The following is a 14074-nucleotide window of genomic DNA, read 5'->3' on the forward strand; positions in this document are numbered from 1 at the left end:
TTTATTTGGTGGTATCTTGAATGCAAATCAATCTTGGAGAAGTAGCTTGCCCCATGTAACTCATTAATTAGCGTGTCAATCATAGTATAGGATAGTGGTTATTAATTGTCATTTTGTTGAGCACTCGATAGTCAATACACATCCTCATAGGTCCATCTTTCTTCCTGACTAGCACTATAAATGATACGAAGGGGCTACATCTAGGCCTTATATGCCCCATACTCAAAAGTATTATGATTGCCTTCTCAGTATCCTCTTCATACACCTTTGAATAGTGTCATCTTTGTTGGTGTTGCTCCTTTCAACCTTGATTATGTGCTAGGAACTTGTATCAAGTGGTAAAACTAGGGAAAGGTCCTTGAACAGTTTAACATACTTGTCCAAGATAGATTGGATCTCCACATTGGTGACTCCTTTTGTAGAAAGTGTACATCAGCAATGAAGTGTTCACCCTCCCATGCTACTTGACTCATGCAATAAACTTGTTCCATTCTTGTCGCTGAAAATTTCATAGGCTAAAGGGCCCATAAAGGACTCTCATTTTTTTATTAAATGGGAAAGAGAACTCCATGGTTTCGTGGCTTGTTTCATATTTATCAACCCATTGAACTCCCAAAACAACTTCCATACATGCTAATTACACTAAAATCGTCCTTCAATTTGTAATTGTACCATTTGCAACCTTCAAATTCCTCAACGTTCCAACCAAGCCTTCCCACAACTTTTTCATCCACATAGTTATAAGTGGCTTCAATGTCAATGAGGATTGTTACTTTTTGTCCCTTAAAGACTCCTCTAAGGTAGAAGGCATTATAAAGTAGGATTCATGAATTTGCCACAAGAGTGCCTCCCAAAGCTCCTTCTCCTTATGTCTAACTCTATGCTTTTTGCCCTTCTTCAAGGTCTCTAGGAAAAATACTACTTCAACATAATATATTTGTCCTATACCGAAACATCTTTGTCTTGTTCTCCACAGTTCTCGACATGATAAACAAGACTTTTGTCTTCTTAGCTCACTCTTGGATACATTGACTTGCTTAGACTTGGTTGATGGTGTCTTGGAAATGATTATCTCCCTTTGGAAGGGTTTGTAGCACTAGACGAAGTTTTGTTCTCTTGTTATAGAAGTTGTCCCATACTACTGAATCTTCTGAATTGGGAGCCCATGTAGTGCCACCTCTTATAATGTGCTTGAATAACCCTTTAAAGGTTTCAGCTAGTCCTTCAACCAAGAGATGATGAGCCTCTTTTTTGTCACATCAGGTACCCTCACAACAAGTTTTTGAAACTCTACTACATAATCCTCTACTTTACCCCTCTTGTTTCTATTGTTTTAGATCTCTAAAATGGACTTCCAAATCCTTTTTATCAAACCTTTCAACCAATTGCTGACTAAATTCCTCCATGGTAGTGATGAAATCATTTTCTTGGATCACCATACTATGATACCACCATTCATCAGCTACTCGTATATGCAAAGTGGCAAGAATGTTATAGCTTCTTCTTTGAACATTGGATTCAAGGATAAATATGCATCAAGTTTTGTCACAATCTTGCTAATGTACTACTTGTCCAATTTAAATTTTCCCCAAATGATTTTGAATATCTTTCCTCTTTGATCTCATAGAACTAGGTGGTCGAGTCATAAAATCTGCCTTTGTTCCCTTTCATGAAAGTTCCCTCAAGCTGGCAAGATTAACGCTCCAATACCACCTCTACGAGGATACGACCCCTGGCAAATTTCCCCTACACCGGTCCTGAGGATGGTATGGGAACACAAATTATCTGTTCCTTTTTTGCAAAAATCCATAACATTACCAAAACAACATTTTGGACACAAGAGGGGACGTAAGGACAGATTTCCAATCCTCCTTGCAGCGGAACACCATCTCCTATTTTTCAGCCATTAAAAAACATCCACCAGTTATGAAAAAGCAAGTATTTTTTATTTTTAAATTGTTGGGCAGGCCCCACATGAATAGTTAAGGCAATTAAATATTATGAAACCCTTTTTGGAGACCAAAAATCCTAAGTCTTATTCATTTCTTCATTTGAACCATTTTACAAAGAGCAGAAGCAAGAAAGTTTTCATTTTGGAGTTGCAAGAGGAGGGTTTGGCATAAAATCTTCATTTCTTAATTGTTTCATCTTCCATTTGCTTATGGCCATTTTTCTTTCATTTCACATTTGTTTTGCATTGTGGAATAGAGAGGGCATTTTGAGAGGATTTTCTTTTCTTTTCGACTTGCAGCAATTTTCTATATTTCAAAATGATGAGCAGCAGCAGTGATGAGGTGGAAGGAAGTGTGAGCATTGATAGCATTGATGTGGAAATTTAAGAAACTCAAACTCAGAGAGAAAAAACGTAATACTAGAGAGGGCATAGGGGGACCTTCAACTTCAACTAGTGTGACTGTAGCAAGGCCAGCATCCTCTACTCCATATGACTACCCTTCTGAAGCCCTCAAAAAGCATGCAAAAGGCCCTTTCAACGCCAAGAAACCTCTCCTTCAATTTGCCACAAGAGTATACAAAGATAAGGAAAATGAATTGGAGGTACTAGGGAATGGTAGTGCCATTGTGCAAAAAACATTATTATGGTGGCTATGCTAGAGTTTATTGCCATCTTTTGTGGATAGATGGTCAAGGGATCAAAGGTTGTGAAGCTATAACACAAGTAGCAAAACTTGAGACAACTAGACTGCACATTGGGCAGGGGGTATTAAAATCAGGGATCTCATTAGAGAATGTGCAAGCTAGTATGCAAGCTTTTAGTCAACATTCTAATAGGGAAGAAAAGTGCCATACCCACTCCCACTTCTATCGGAAAGGAAAAGAACCTTCTATTAGGAAACAAAAGTAAAAGAGAAATTAATGTTGCTGATTTATTTAATTGCAAGCAGAAGAGAAGGGTGAAGAATCTATTCATAGGTTTCATTTTACTCGTGATATACCATTTCATGTGTCACATTCCTCATATTATAAACAAATGTACAAAGATATCTATGCTGCAGTTCCCTCATTTTTACCACTTAGACAAAACTACGCACCACCGTTTTAGTTGAGAAGTATTCAAAAGTGAGCATTTTAATGGAAGATATGAAAGAGACATGATTGAGTGAAGGATGCTCCATCATCATGGATGGGTGGACCAATATCAAACATCGGCCACTCATCAATCACAGAGGGCTCTTATTTTCTTAGAGCTACAGATTGTTGAGGGAAAAGGGTGCAACCTTCCAATTTCAGATTTTGAAAGATGAAAGATATTGTAGAAGAGGTTGGACCTTCAAATGTTGTGCAAGTAGTCGCTGATCCAGCCTGGGCGTGTAAGTTAGTTGGATTAATTGTAAAAGGTGCTCATAAGCACATTTTTGGACCCACATTGTGTACATGCATTGAACAATACATTGCATGACATTGGAAAAATTGATTGGATAAAGGCTATGGTGTCTGAGGCTAGAGATGCGCAAATGTTTATTTGCAATCATCAAACATCTGTTGCATTATTTAGGGCACTTTCCAAGAAAGAATTCCTCAAGCACATGGAGACTATATATGCTAGCTATTGCTTGAGGTCCAAGGGACCTTATAATCCATGGTGTTCAATGCAAGGTGGAGTACAAACATGAATCAAGCATATTGGATGGAAGAAGTCTGATACGAAGAACGCTTGATAATTGGTGATCCACATTGAGGTAAGTAACTTCGAAAAATGTTACTAATGATTTAAAATTGCTAATTTTATTAAGAAATGAGAATTTTAAAATTCATGATGTTTCTAACTTGTAACTTGCTTGCATTTGCAGATATGTCTGCTCCTTTAGTGAAGTTATTGTGTGGGTCATTAGATATGGTGATACTCTCCTAGCCTTGGAGAGATTTATCAAACCTTTAATAGCATGTTTGGGCAGATCAGGCATGTACTTCATAAAAGAGACTACTTTGGAATTTTATGAGATGTATATTGGACCTCCCTTCCTATGGCAGCCTATGATGTCAATCTTAACTGGTTTGCACCCAGACCTAGGAGAGTGGCTACATCTATGTATTAGAAATTGAGTCTCAAATCTAAAATCTCAAGCTTTCAATATTATATTTGAAATAGAAAGCTGCAAAATATTTAATATTCAATGTTCATTAATCATGATTCAATATTTAATGTCTTTTATTTGATCCACTCACGTAAAGGAGGACTTCTTCAAGGTACAATGGACATGATGCTGGTAAACTTCGAAGACAGTGGCTTAACTTTGTCAATCTTTGTGGTCCAACCTTTAGTAGACTAGAGGCAAGGATGGATAAAATACATTAGCTCCCTATTAGAAGGTGGGTGTGGCATGGTAGAGATGCACCTAAGCTGAAAGCTCTTTCCATTGTCTTCTTTCATAGGTTGCAAGTTCCACTGTTGCAAAGAGGAATTGGTCCGCATATAGCCTCATCCAATCAATCAAGGGCAAAAATCTTACCTCTAGACAATTAGGGACATTAGTGGTTGTTCACCCAAGTCACAGAGTTCGATGAATTTCAACTATCAAGTTCGAAATTCCGCGAACTTCAAAACAGCACAAAAAATTCATTAAAGTTCGCCTAATATTCGTACGGATATATCAGGCAGTCTTTAATAAAACGTCTTCAAGGGTTTTCCGCATTTTTTCCCTGCATGCAGAGGCATTAGTCCGTGATTTTTCCCTGCCCATGTTTTTATTGTCTCTTAGAACGCCATTACAAAGGTTTTTGTCCGTGTTTTTATCTTCTCTTAGAGCGCCATTACACAAAGGTTTCGCGTTACGCTATGGCATGGACAAAAAGCAGAAGACATTAACCATCGAATGACATATACTCCTCTGAATCAGCTTCAAACACAATCAAATAAACTCTAGATTTCAATAGAACGCATGAATGATCTTACTCCAACGTATTTATCTATAATATATTTTTATATATTAAATTTATATTGTTTTGTATGTTAATATTATTTTTATTATTTGTATAATAATAATTGTAATGCCAGTTAGGTATATCTTTTAATTTATATGTTATTCATATATCTAAAGCACACTTCGAATTAAAATATAATTAAAAGTGGTAAATATTATTTATTTATATTATAGTTTTATATGCTTAGATAATATTATTTTATATGTTAATATTATTAGTTTTATTTATACTGTGATATTTGTAGTAGACTTTAGTTTTTTAATTTTTTTATGTTATCAACATCATTATTATTATTATTTATATAGTGTTTTTATATTCAGACAATATTATTATTTTATATGATAAATAGTGTTACATCCCAATTTTTGACTTAAATTGAAATATAGCCGTTGAGGTTCACATGAAGTCAGTTGGCAGTTTAATTTGTTATAATCTGGCAAAATGGTAAGATAGTCGTTATGATTTCAAGTGAAGATAACATGCTAGTCAATCGTTAATCACGAATTCATGGAATTGAGATGAAGATTAACCGTTGTGATTATTTATGATTAAATAATTTATAATTTAATTACGGAGAATTTCTTTGCAGGAAACACATCGAAGGGGTGGAAGCATTGTCAGAAAAGAATTAGGTAGGAGCATCACCATCACTAGGCAGATGGGTAGAGGACCTATCGACTTGGAACAGGATACATCTGCGGGACCCACATGAGTTATTTAGATATAAAACATACCTCAAAGAAATTTTGATCTTTCATCATATTATTTTAATAAATATTTATATACATGCATATAAATGATTTGGCACCATTATAATTTAATAATTTAATAAAGTGATGTTTATATGTACATATAAGATTATAATAATATTTGAATTATAATAACATTTGAATTATTATAATTTTCGAATTACAACCTTCCAACTCTATTCTTTCCAATTTAATATTCTTTGCTTTTAACGTTAACACTTGGCAGGATAAATTAATTTGATATTTGGCAATTCGAATGTTCTTATAATCTTTCCAACTTCACCTTTTATTTTCTTTTCCTAATCAATTTAATATTTGGTATTCGAATTGACATATGTTATAACCGATGGGAGTCAAGAAGTCATGGTTCGTTCCTTATATGGAAGCCGTGAGAGGAATATATATATATATATATATTTCTTTCACCCGACTATTCTTCTGGACTACGTTTTTCTTTTCAAATTTATTATTGCCCATATCATTCGACCTTCATTTTTAATTATTTCTTGATTTGGGTTAGGCAATGAAGTCTACTGTACATGGTTTTTCTTGCTGAAGCTGTGAGGGAGAGACAGATCATCCTTTCCTCAGTACCGAATTTTCTTCCTGCCTTGCTGCATTTCCAGATTTCTCTCCTTGTCTCAATAACCATTCAACCCTACAAGTTAACCTTTGCTACGTCTGTTGGTTACTTCCATAGCGACTGATATCTCAAGTCGCTCGAGTTCCACCCCTTGCCGTGAAAGAATACAGGCTGAGAACAAAGACTTATGCAATCAAAGTGACGTCCTCATTTACTGGAGGAAAGACTGATCCCTCTGCAAGTTCTTCATCAGTATAGAATTCCTATCAGGTCATGAGTTACTTGTCTAATGATTTTAAATTCAATTTCTATAGCAGCCAGCTTGGCACAAGAATCTCTTACTCTATGAATGTGTTCACATTATTTAACTTACTGAATAATTCCAGTGAACTATAATTAATGTTCTTTCATATTTTCATAGTACTCAGATTTATCATGTAAGAAGTTGAATAGTATCTCTTAAAAAGAGTTTCCCAACGTAGTACAAGCCAAAGACACTTGTTGGGTAACGTTTGAATATTATTGAGCTCATACATGAGGTGGTATAAGTTGAACCAGCCTTTCCAATGTTCACAATATGTTCGTATGTATAATGCTTACGTTTGATATCTTATTTGATATTACAGATTTAATCCTCTTTTAATTTTATTTGCCATGGCAAGTGAAAGCCAAGAAAAACTTAGTATGGATCCATAATCATTATGCCAATGGATGTTAGATTTAAACAATCAATTTTGGAACCTTTAAAGAACATAATTATATAATCACAGAGTGTGAAATGTTGGATGCATGTAATCTTCTTGAATAATTGATTGAGCCGTCAGCTCTGAGAATTCCGAACACCTGGGATTCACTCGGTTGTGTAGCCAAAGGAATGGATGATGAGATGAGAGAAAGGAATCGGCAATAATAAGAATCAGTTTTAATTATGGCATAACAAGGTTTAACATTTTTTTAAAGGAAACATTTAATAACTCATGCAAGATCTTGTTTAATGTTTCACCTGCTGTCAAGTCAAGAGGTGTGTCTACATGCTAGGATGCTCAACTGATGACAAAATGCCCGCTGTCAGTTCCAGGTAGGGAGAGCCTTTCTCGTTAGAGATTGTATGGGGATAAAGATATGGTCTAAGGTTGGGTGGTTAAGCCCCTAACAATGTTTCACCTCTCCATAAGTTGTCGAATGTGCATCGGACAAAGATAAGCCATACATTCTATTGGTTGTCGGAAACAGGTATTATCACTTTTATGATTAAGATGCACGAAGGTAAGATAAATTGAGTTATCTCATCACCTAGATGCAAGAGATAGATTTATGGATTGTTTTTCATTTATATGAATATCGAATATAAGCATATTTTCTAATCTTGAGTTACTGCCACAGTTAAGTAATCGAAAGGAAAGGAATCTAAAGCCTTAATTGATTGAGTGGTAACTGGAATCCTAAATGATACAACGGTATCGGAAGCCCTAATTGAATCAGTGGTAACTGGAACCCTAAATGATATAGTGGTATCGGAAGCCTTGATTGAATCAAAAGCCCTAAGTGATACCGAGATAACTGAAAGACCTAAATGATCCAATGGTAATCGATATAGTGATATGTGATGCCCTAATTTTAAATATAGTGGTATTTAATTGTAATCATCATTTGATTTTGAGATAGCAGTTTTTAGAGGGTAGTCGTTATGTGATATTGTTACAGTGGTATTTGTGGACTAACCCGGGTGGTTGCAAAAACATCCCTAGTTTTGATTTCGATCTCAAATTTCATGGTATGTGGATTTTAAGTTCTATAACAAATTCATTGATGATGTTTTAAGTTCTTGGTTAAGAAAATTCTGATTAACTATTTTTAATAGTAAATCTCTTTCGCATGAACATGATTGTTATAACTGTCTTCCTATGAAATTGAAGTAATAACTAAATTTCTCAAGTATGTTAGTTGTTATTTAGACCCTGGAAATCGGGATGTTATAAATAGTAGTATATATAATTTATCAATTTAAATTTATTATTTATAATTTTTTAAAATTATAAATATAGGCGAATTTAATGTCAAATTTTTTTCCAATTTTTTTGAGGTCTCAAATTTTATCCGAATTTCATAGTTGCCGCACTCGAATTCAAACTCGAACCTTGTGACTAAGTTGTTCACAATGCATTGTGGCTACAAAATCAGCAATATTCAGTATCACCAGACTCCAACATTATGATGGGAAAGTTAATACTGAGGATGCTATACAGGATGACAAGGATAATACACTTTCGGTATTTCTTGGGGTTCCATTGGATGAGAAACCTCATACCAGTAACTCAGAGGCTGACTCTTCTTTTGATTTATATTCCTAGAGGACAGCCATATATTTGGCATATAGTATTTGCAAATACATTACTGATTTTGATTATTATGGACATCTAAAAATGGAGCTGAACTTTTATGGTATTGTTACCTTTTAGTATTTTAGTTCAACTTCTCTTTATGTCATTTCATAGAGCCTTTGGACATTTCTATATGTACGGCATATTTTTGCAATGAAAGTATTCAAATTTTGTTAATGTGCTATGTATTGAGCTTCTCAAATATCTATGGTGAATGGTTTATAAATGTTACAATATGCATTTTTGGAATTCTTTCTATATATATAAAAACTTCCCTCTTTTTTTTTATATTAATTCCCTACCGAGCCCTACAAATTGGCTATAAACTGTACCCACACTAGAAACAAGTCCTCGTCCCCCAAGATACCCCCATCCTAGAAACTTCATAGAGCTTAGCTAAGATGTTCTGACTTAGGATGAACAGTTTATTCGACACAAATGATTTAAAAACTAATGTAAATATTGTCAAATACCAACTTTTAACTCCAGATTTTTATAGATGCTAATTTCAAGCAAGTGGAAAGTCACATGCAGAAACCAAAGACTTATAATTCTCCAAAGCTTAATCTGAACCAATCAACATTCATGATAAAGTATTGTACAAAAAATAATATGAAGCAACATTACACTCTTACACATTTTCCCAGGTCTGATATTCTTCCAATCTCTGATTTACTCAGAATGTATGATGTCTCCTAACTGGGGAATTTATAAAACTTAACTAATGATGATATCCTTTGGCTTTGCAGGTGTTGTAGACACATTGCAAAGTCACAATCTTCTCAAATCCGTAGAGCTAATGGCTCTCTGCAATTCCTTTTAGACATTCACGTGGTTGAACCATCTCCAGTCACCCCCTTCGAAGAGCAAACGGGAAATACTGAAGTGAGAAGGGGCGGGGGCAAGAGGATGGGGGAGATGAAGCAGTATTTCAACTCTTTCAACTTATAAATGCATGAAACCACATAAAACACAGAGAGAGCAAACAATAGCTTTCATTACTAATTTCAATTTATTAAAATAAAAAACAAAAAAGCAAAAGTCAATGGCGTTAACAAACACCGATTGCAATTAGGTAGAACAACCAAACTCAACAAATCAGGTTCTTCCCAAACATCTTTAACTATAGGGTGTTCAAATCAAAGAAACCATATAGAAAGGTCCACAAACACCTCTCTATAGGAATGAGGGAGACAGACCTATGATACATTGCAGAGTATGTAATGTGGGTGCATTTTGAAAAAGTACGCCCTTGCACACCTGCAAGAGTTTGTGAGTTATGTATGAACTCTAGTCCAATTGATGACGATGATGATGATCATAAAATCTATCCAAGGAGTAGATCAGCCAACAAGATTAAAATAGAGCTCTTGAGGGATGTGTTCCCAACCCAAATTGATTGTGTCCCCTGTAAGGAGGGTTTTGGGGATGCAAGAACAGGTGGGAAACATTCCCACCCTGTCCCCTCTTTAGCCAAAGTTGACGAAATGATATTGAAATACATTTGAACACTAAGCAAAAAAGACCAAAACTTAAAGATGCAATGCAATTGTCCTTATATTCTAAAAAACACCTTTGCAAATGGATACATACAAGTTGCTGCTATAGATGGGACTCAACATCAAAACTGAGGCAGTACCACACTGGGACGTATCAATGTGAAATGGATCAACCTATAGTTGTCACCCTCCAATCAAGTATTCAGTCTCCCACCAAATGATCCTAAGCCTTCAATAGCATCATAAAGCTGAAATACAACTAATGCAACACGGAGCTCGCTCACACTGATTATCACCAACCAATGATCAACCAAAAGACAAAAGGCCTTTCTCAAATACAAATGGAACAGTAACCAATGAGCACAGAAGTTCATAACTCCTTATGGATTACAAAACAAGGATCACATAGTTCCAGTCCCAACAACAACCAATGACAACTAGGCCAAAAGATAAAAATAAAGGGCAACCAATTGAGCAAAGAGAAGTCTCTCATGTGTTTTGAAATATACGCAATTAGAAGCATCAACCCTCCAAATGATGAGCGCAGACTTACTATTTCTATTTGGGAGGTAGCATAGATATCATAATGGTTAGTTGGTAACCATTTGCATTTTACACAAGTATGATCATCAAATAACATGTTTTGTTCATGCACCTGGACACACATCAAATTAACATATTTCGTTTATGCTCCTGGACACTCATATGTTATTAGGGACTATACTTTGCTTTTGAAAGGATTATGTATTGTTTATATATTGATATGAATGTTGTTTGAATGTTGTATAAGGAATTAAGAACACAAACCAGGCCAGATGCACATTGTAACTTTGTAGCAGTATTCTACAAGATAATGACCATTTCCATGCCTACAAAGTTAAACCAACCTATGTTATTTTACCAAATAGTAGGCTTCTAATGAACTTTTCTAAGTTTGTAAAGGACATTTGACTAGTGTCAAGGAGTCAGACTATATATATTGCCTAAGGCCTAGAACAACTATTGTTTCATATTTATTCATTCTCAATTAATGCTCTGGTAATAACCAAGCATTGCCTACTTAGATTTCTGTATTAAAAACCATTGAGAATCAGGCAATTAACTTGAATATTAGCACTTAAAAATATTGTTTAAATTTATGTATATATAATTGTGCTCATTTCAGGTTCATGCAAAGGCCACAACAAAGTTTAGGGAGCTTGACTACCTCTCCTCCAATAAAGTATCAATAAGTTGGAAAAATCCTCGTCTGAAGTCAGTTGCAAGTACATGCCTTGTGGCTACAAGTAGCTCCTGCATATCAATCAATAAGTATGGTGTAAACAAATAACAAATCCCACTTCGTTATTATAAACAGTCAAAAAGTGCAAAAGAGTTACCAATCCCTGTGATTATGGACATCCTACAGGACGCTTGGGATTCAAAAGATAAACTCAGAAGCTATACAATTCAAAAATGGCTTATTAAAAGCATATAATATTAACCTTACGAATTGACACAGAATCCGGACAACTAACAAGCAAGTTGACTATGCTCTTTGATATATTCTCTTCATGTGGCCTGATATATTCAGCAAAGCTCCTCAGCAAGTATGTTAAAAAGGAAACTGTCTGCAGTGAAAAGAATCAGATAATTAATTTAGAGTAGCGTGTTGAAGAGGAAACAAAGAAGCAGATAATTAATTTAAAGAAATAGTGGACCAGCTATTGGAAAATATATGCAATTTGAAAAAGAAACAGCTTTCAAAGCCATTACATTTAATATTGAAAAGTTGAAAAATTACTTTTCTCATCCACATTTTATTTCTGAGGTTCATAAATCCTACTAATTTTACAAATCATTCAATTATTACTAATAAAAGGTAACGTTAAAATTCAACAGTCCCCTTCAGCATTCATTATTCCATGGACTACGAGTAATCATGCCAAACAAAAGAGAACTATTCATAAAACAAAGTAAAGTTAAACATCTAAATGCAAAACTATTACATGTATTGATAAGATAATTACCATTGGACACTCTCAAAATCTACGTCACAGCATTCGGAGAATATCAACCATGAAGTTCAAATTTTGCAGAATTTCAAAAAAAAAATTAAAAATCAATTTAGTTTGCCATTTGTTCGTATGGGAAAGCTAGAGGGTTGATTTAGATTCTGGTAATCTTGAAGAAAGGGCAGACAGTGAGGATGATGGACTCTGTGTTGACGAAGATGAACTGCAGCTTCTCTGTTTCCAAATCCTCATGCGCTGCATCATGACCAGTCATCTCACATCCTGAGCGGTCGCTTTTATTTTCCCTTTGTAGGTTTTTTATTTAAATTTGACTTAGTATAGAACTTTATTAATATTTTTTAATTAATTTTCTAAACAAATAGTCATATTCTATTAAAACTGATATGTTAAATTTTTCATAATATAAATTTTAAAATGTTAATTTTAGTATATATTGCTCGATTGAAACATAGTCATACAGTATACTAAATTAAACTAAATATAATCATATTATATGTTATTGTAATTTTATTAATTAAAGTTTATAAATATATAATATATGTTTAATAATAGATTTTAATAAAAGTATTATTTATAAATTATTTTTTAATTTTTAATAATAGATTTTAATAAAAGTATTATTTATAAATTATCTTTTCATTTTTAATAAAAGATATTTATATTAATTTTATTGATTATATCTTTAAAAAACTATACAGACGAATTTTATTCAAAAAATATTCCAAATTTTTGCCTTAGCCGACTCAGCCGAATTTTATGGTTTTTGAACTCGAGTTTGAATTCAAACCTTGTGACTTAGCTCAAAATCTTAAAACAGCATAAACTAAACTAAGCACAGTAAATTTTCATATGCCAATAATGCACTTCATGATACCATCAATGGTGCATTATGCATGCTTAGTATTGTCCAATGTAATCAATGCCTCCTATCTAGTTATTAGTCTGATTTAAAGAATAATGGTTTAATATAAACATGATTGTAAGATACTTTCTGTAGATATAGATTGTGTTTACATACATAAAACTTAATCCCTGTCAAACAAGGCAAAGCCAAATCAAGAGCCTGTCCACCTACCCTTAGTATAGAAAGCGGAAGAAGTCTCTCCCAAATAATAGAGAGAGAGGTATCAGATCAATCTTTGCAATGCTAAGTATCTCACTGAGTGAACCACTCAATATCATTTTTTGGAAGTCAATATCAAGACATAATTATAATTAGAGGGAGAGGATCTAAATGAATTATCCAATTTAGGGGGTGTAGTGTTGTAAATTGTATCCTTGTACAATTCACACTCACTTGGGGCTTACTTTGGTGGCTTTCCTTCATGCCCCTGATTCATGACACACTGTACTCATTCCATGGCCCAATTTAAGAGCTCACCACAATTCTATGCTTGCTGACCCAATTTTAGGCCGGAATGTCATAGGCCTCCTCGAATATGCAAGGCACCATAAGCCTACCATTCTGGGCCCAAATCTAAACCACCCAACAGTCAAACTTGTTAAGCACGAACCTGCTCCCAATGTCAACCTTCTTCAAAGTTTTCAACACATTGTGTGAAGTTGTATATAAATCCAACTCTCACCCTCTCATTTGTGCATATTACAAGTGAGGACTCATAATTTCAATTGAGTAAAGTAATCATGCATCTTCAAGGAACTGAAGGAGAGATTTGAAGTCAAGCATTCAAGTCGGCATCCATGATCAAGTTTATGTGCTTCCTCCACAAGAGAAGGCATGCATGAACTACTTATTATCAACCAATATAAACCTTCAATGAGGCTTCAAGGCAAGAAGATCATAGCAAAGGTATCATTTGTCGATTCTATATTTCCTTAAGGGTTTTGGCAGACCCGATAGTAGAGTTGGAGATTTCCAAAGAGAAGACTGAGACACAGATATTCA

At 34.4% G+C, this 14074-nt stretch overlaps 1 protein-coding gene across 2 annotated transcripts in view; it reads right to left on the bottom strand.

Annotated features, from left to right (window-relative positions):
* The window catches only part of LOC149578610 (uncharacterized), a 153090-nt gene that overhangs the window by 118549 nt on the left and 20467 nt on the right, over positions 1 to 14074 (bottom strand). For both annotated transcript variants that reach the window (XM_089830182.1, XM_089830179.1), the window contains exons 5-6: positions 11638 to 11763; positions 11361 to 11446 (exon numbers count right to left, since the gene is read on the bottom strand). In XM_089830182.1, the coding sequence (XP_089686308.1) occupies positions 11361 to 11446; positions 11638 to 11763 (212 nt within the window). The remainder of the gene's footprint in view (positions 1 to 11360; positions 11447 to 11637; positions 11764 to 14074) is intronic.

Source organism: Cupressus sempervirens, chromosome 1 (assembly GCF_028749045.1).
Source record: "Cupressus sempervirens isolate cs-2001-9-10 chromosome 1, ASM2874904v1, whole genome shotgun sequence".
Lineage (NCBI taxonomy): Eukaryota > Viridiplantae > Streptophyta > Pinopsida > Cupressales > Cupressaceae > Cupressus > Cupressus sempervirens.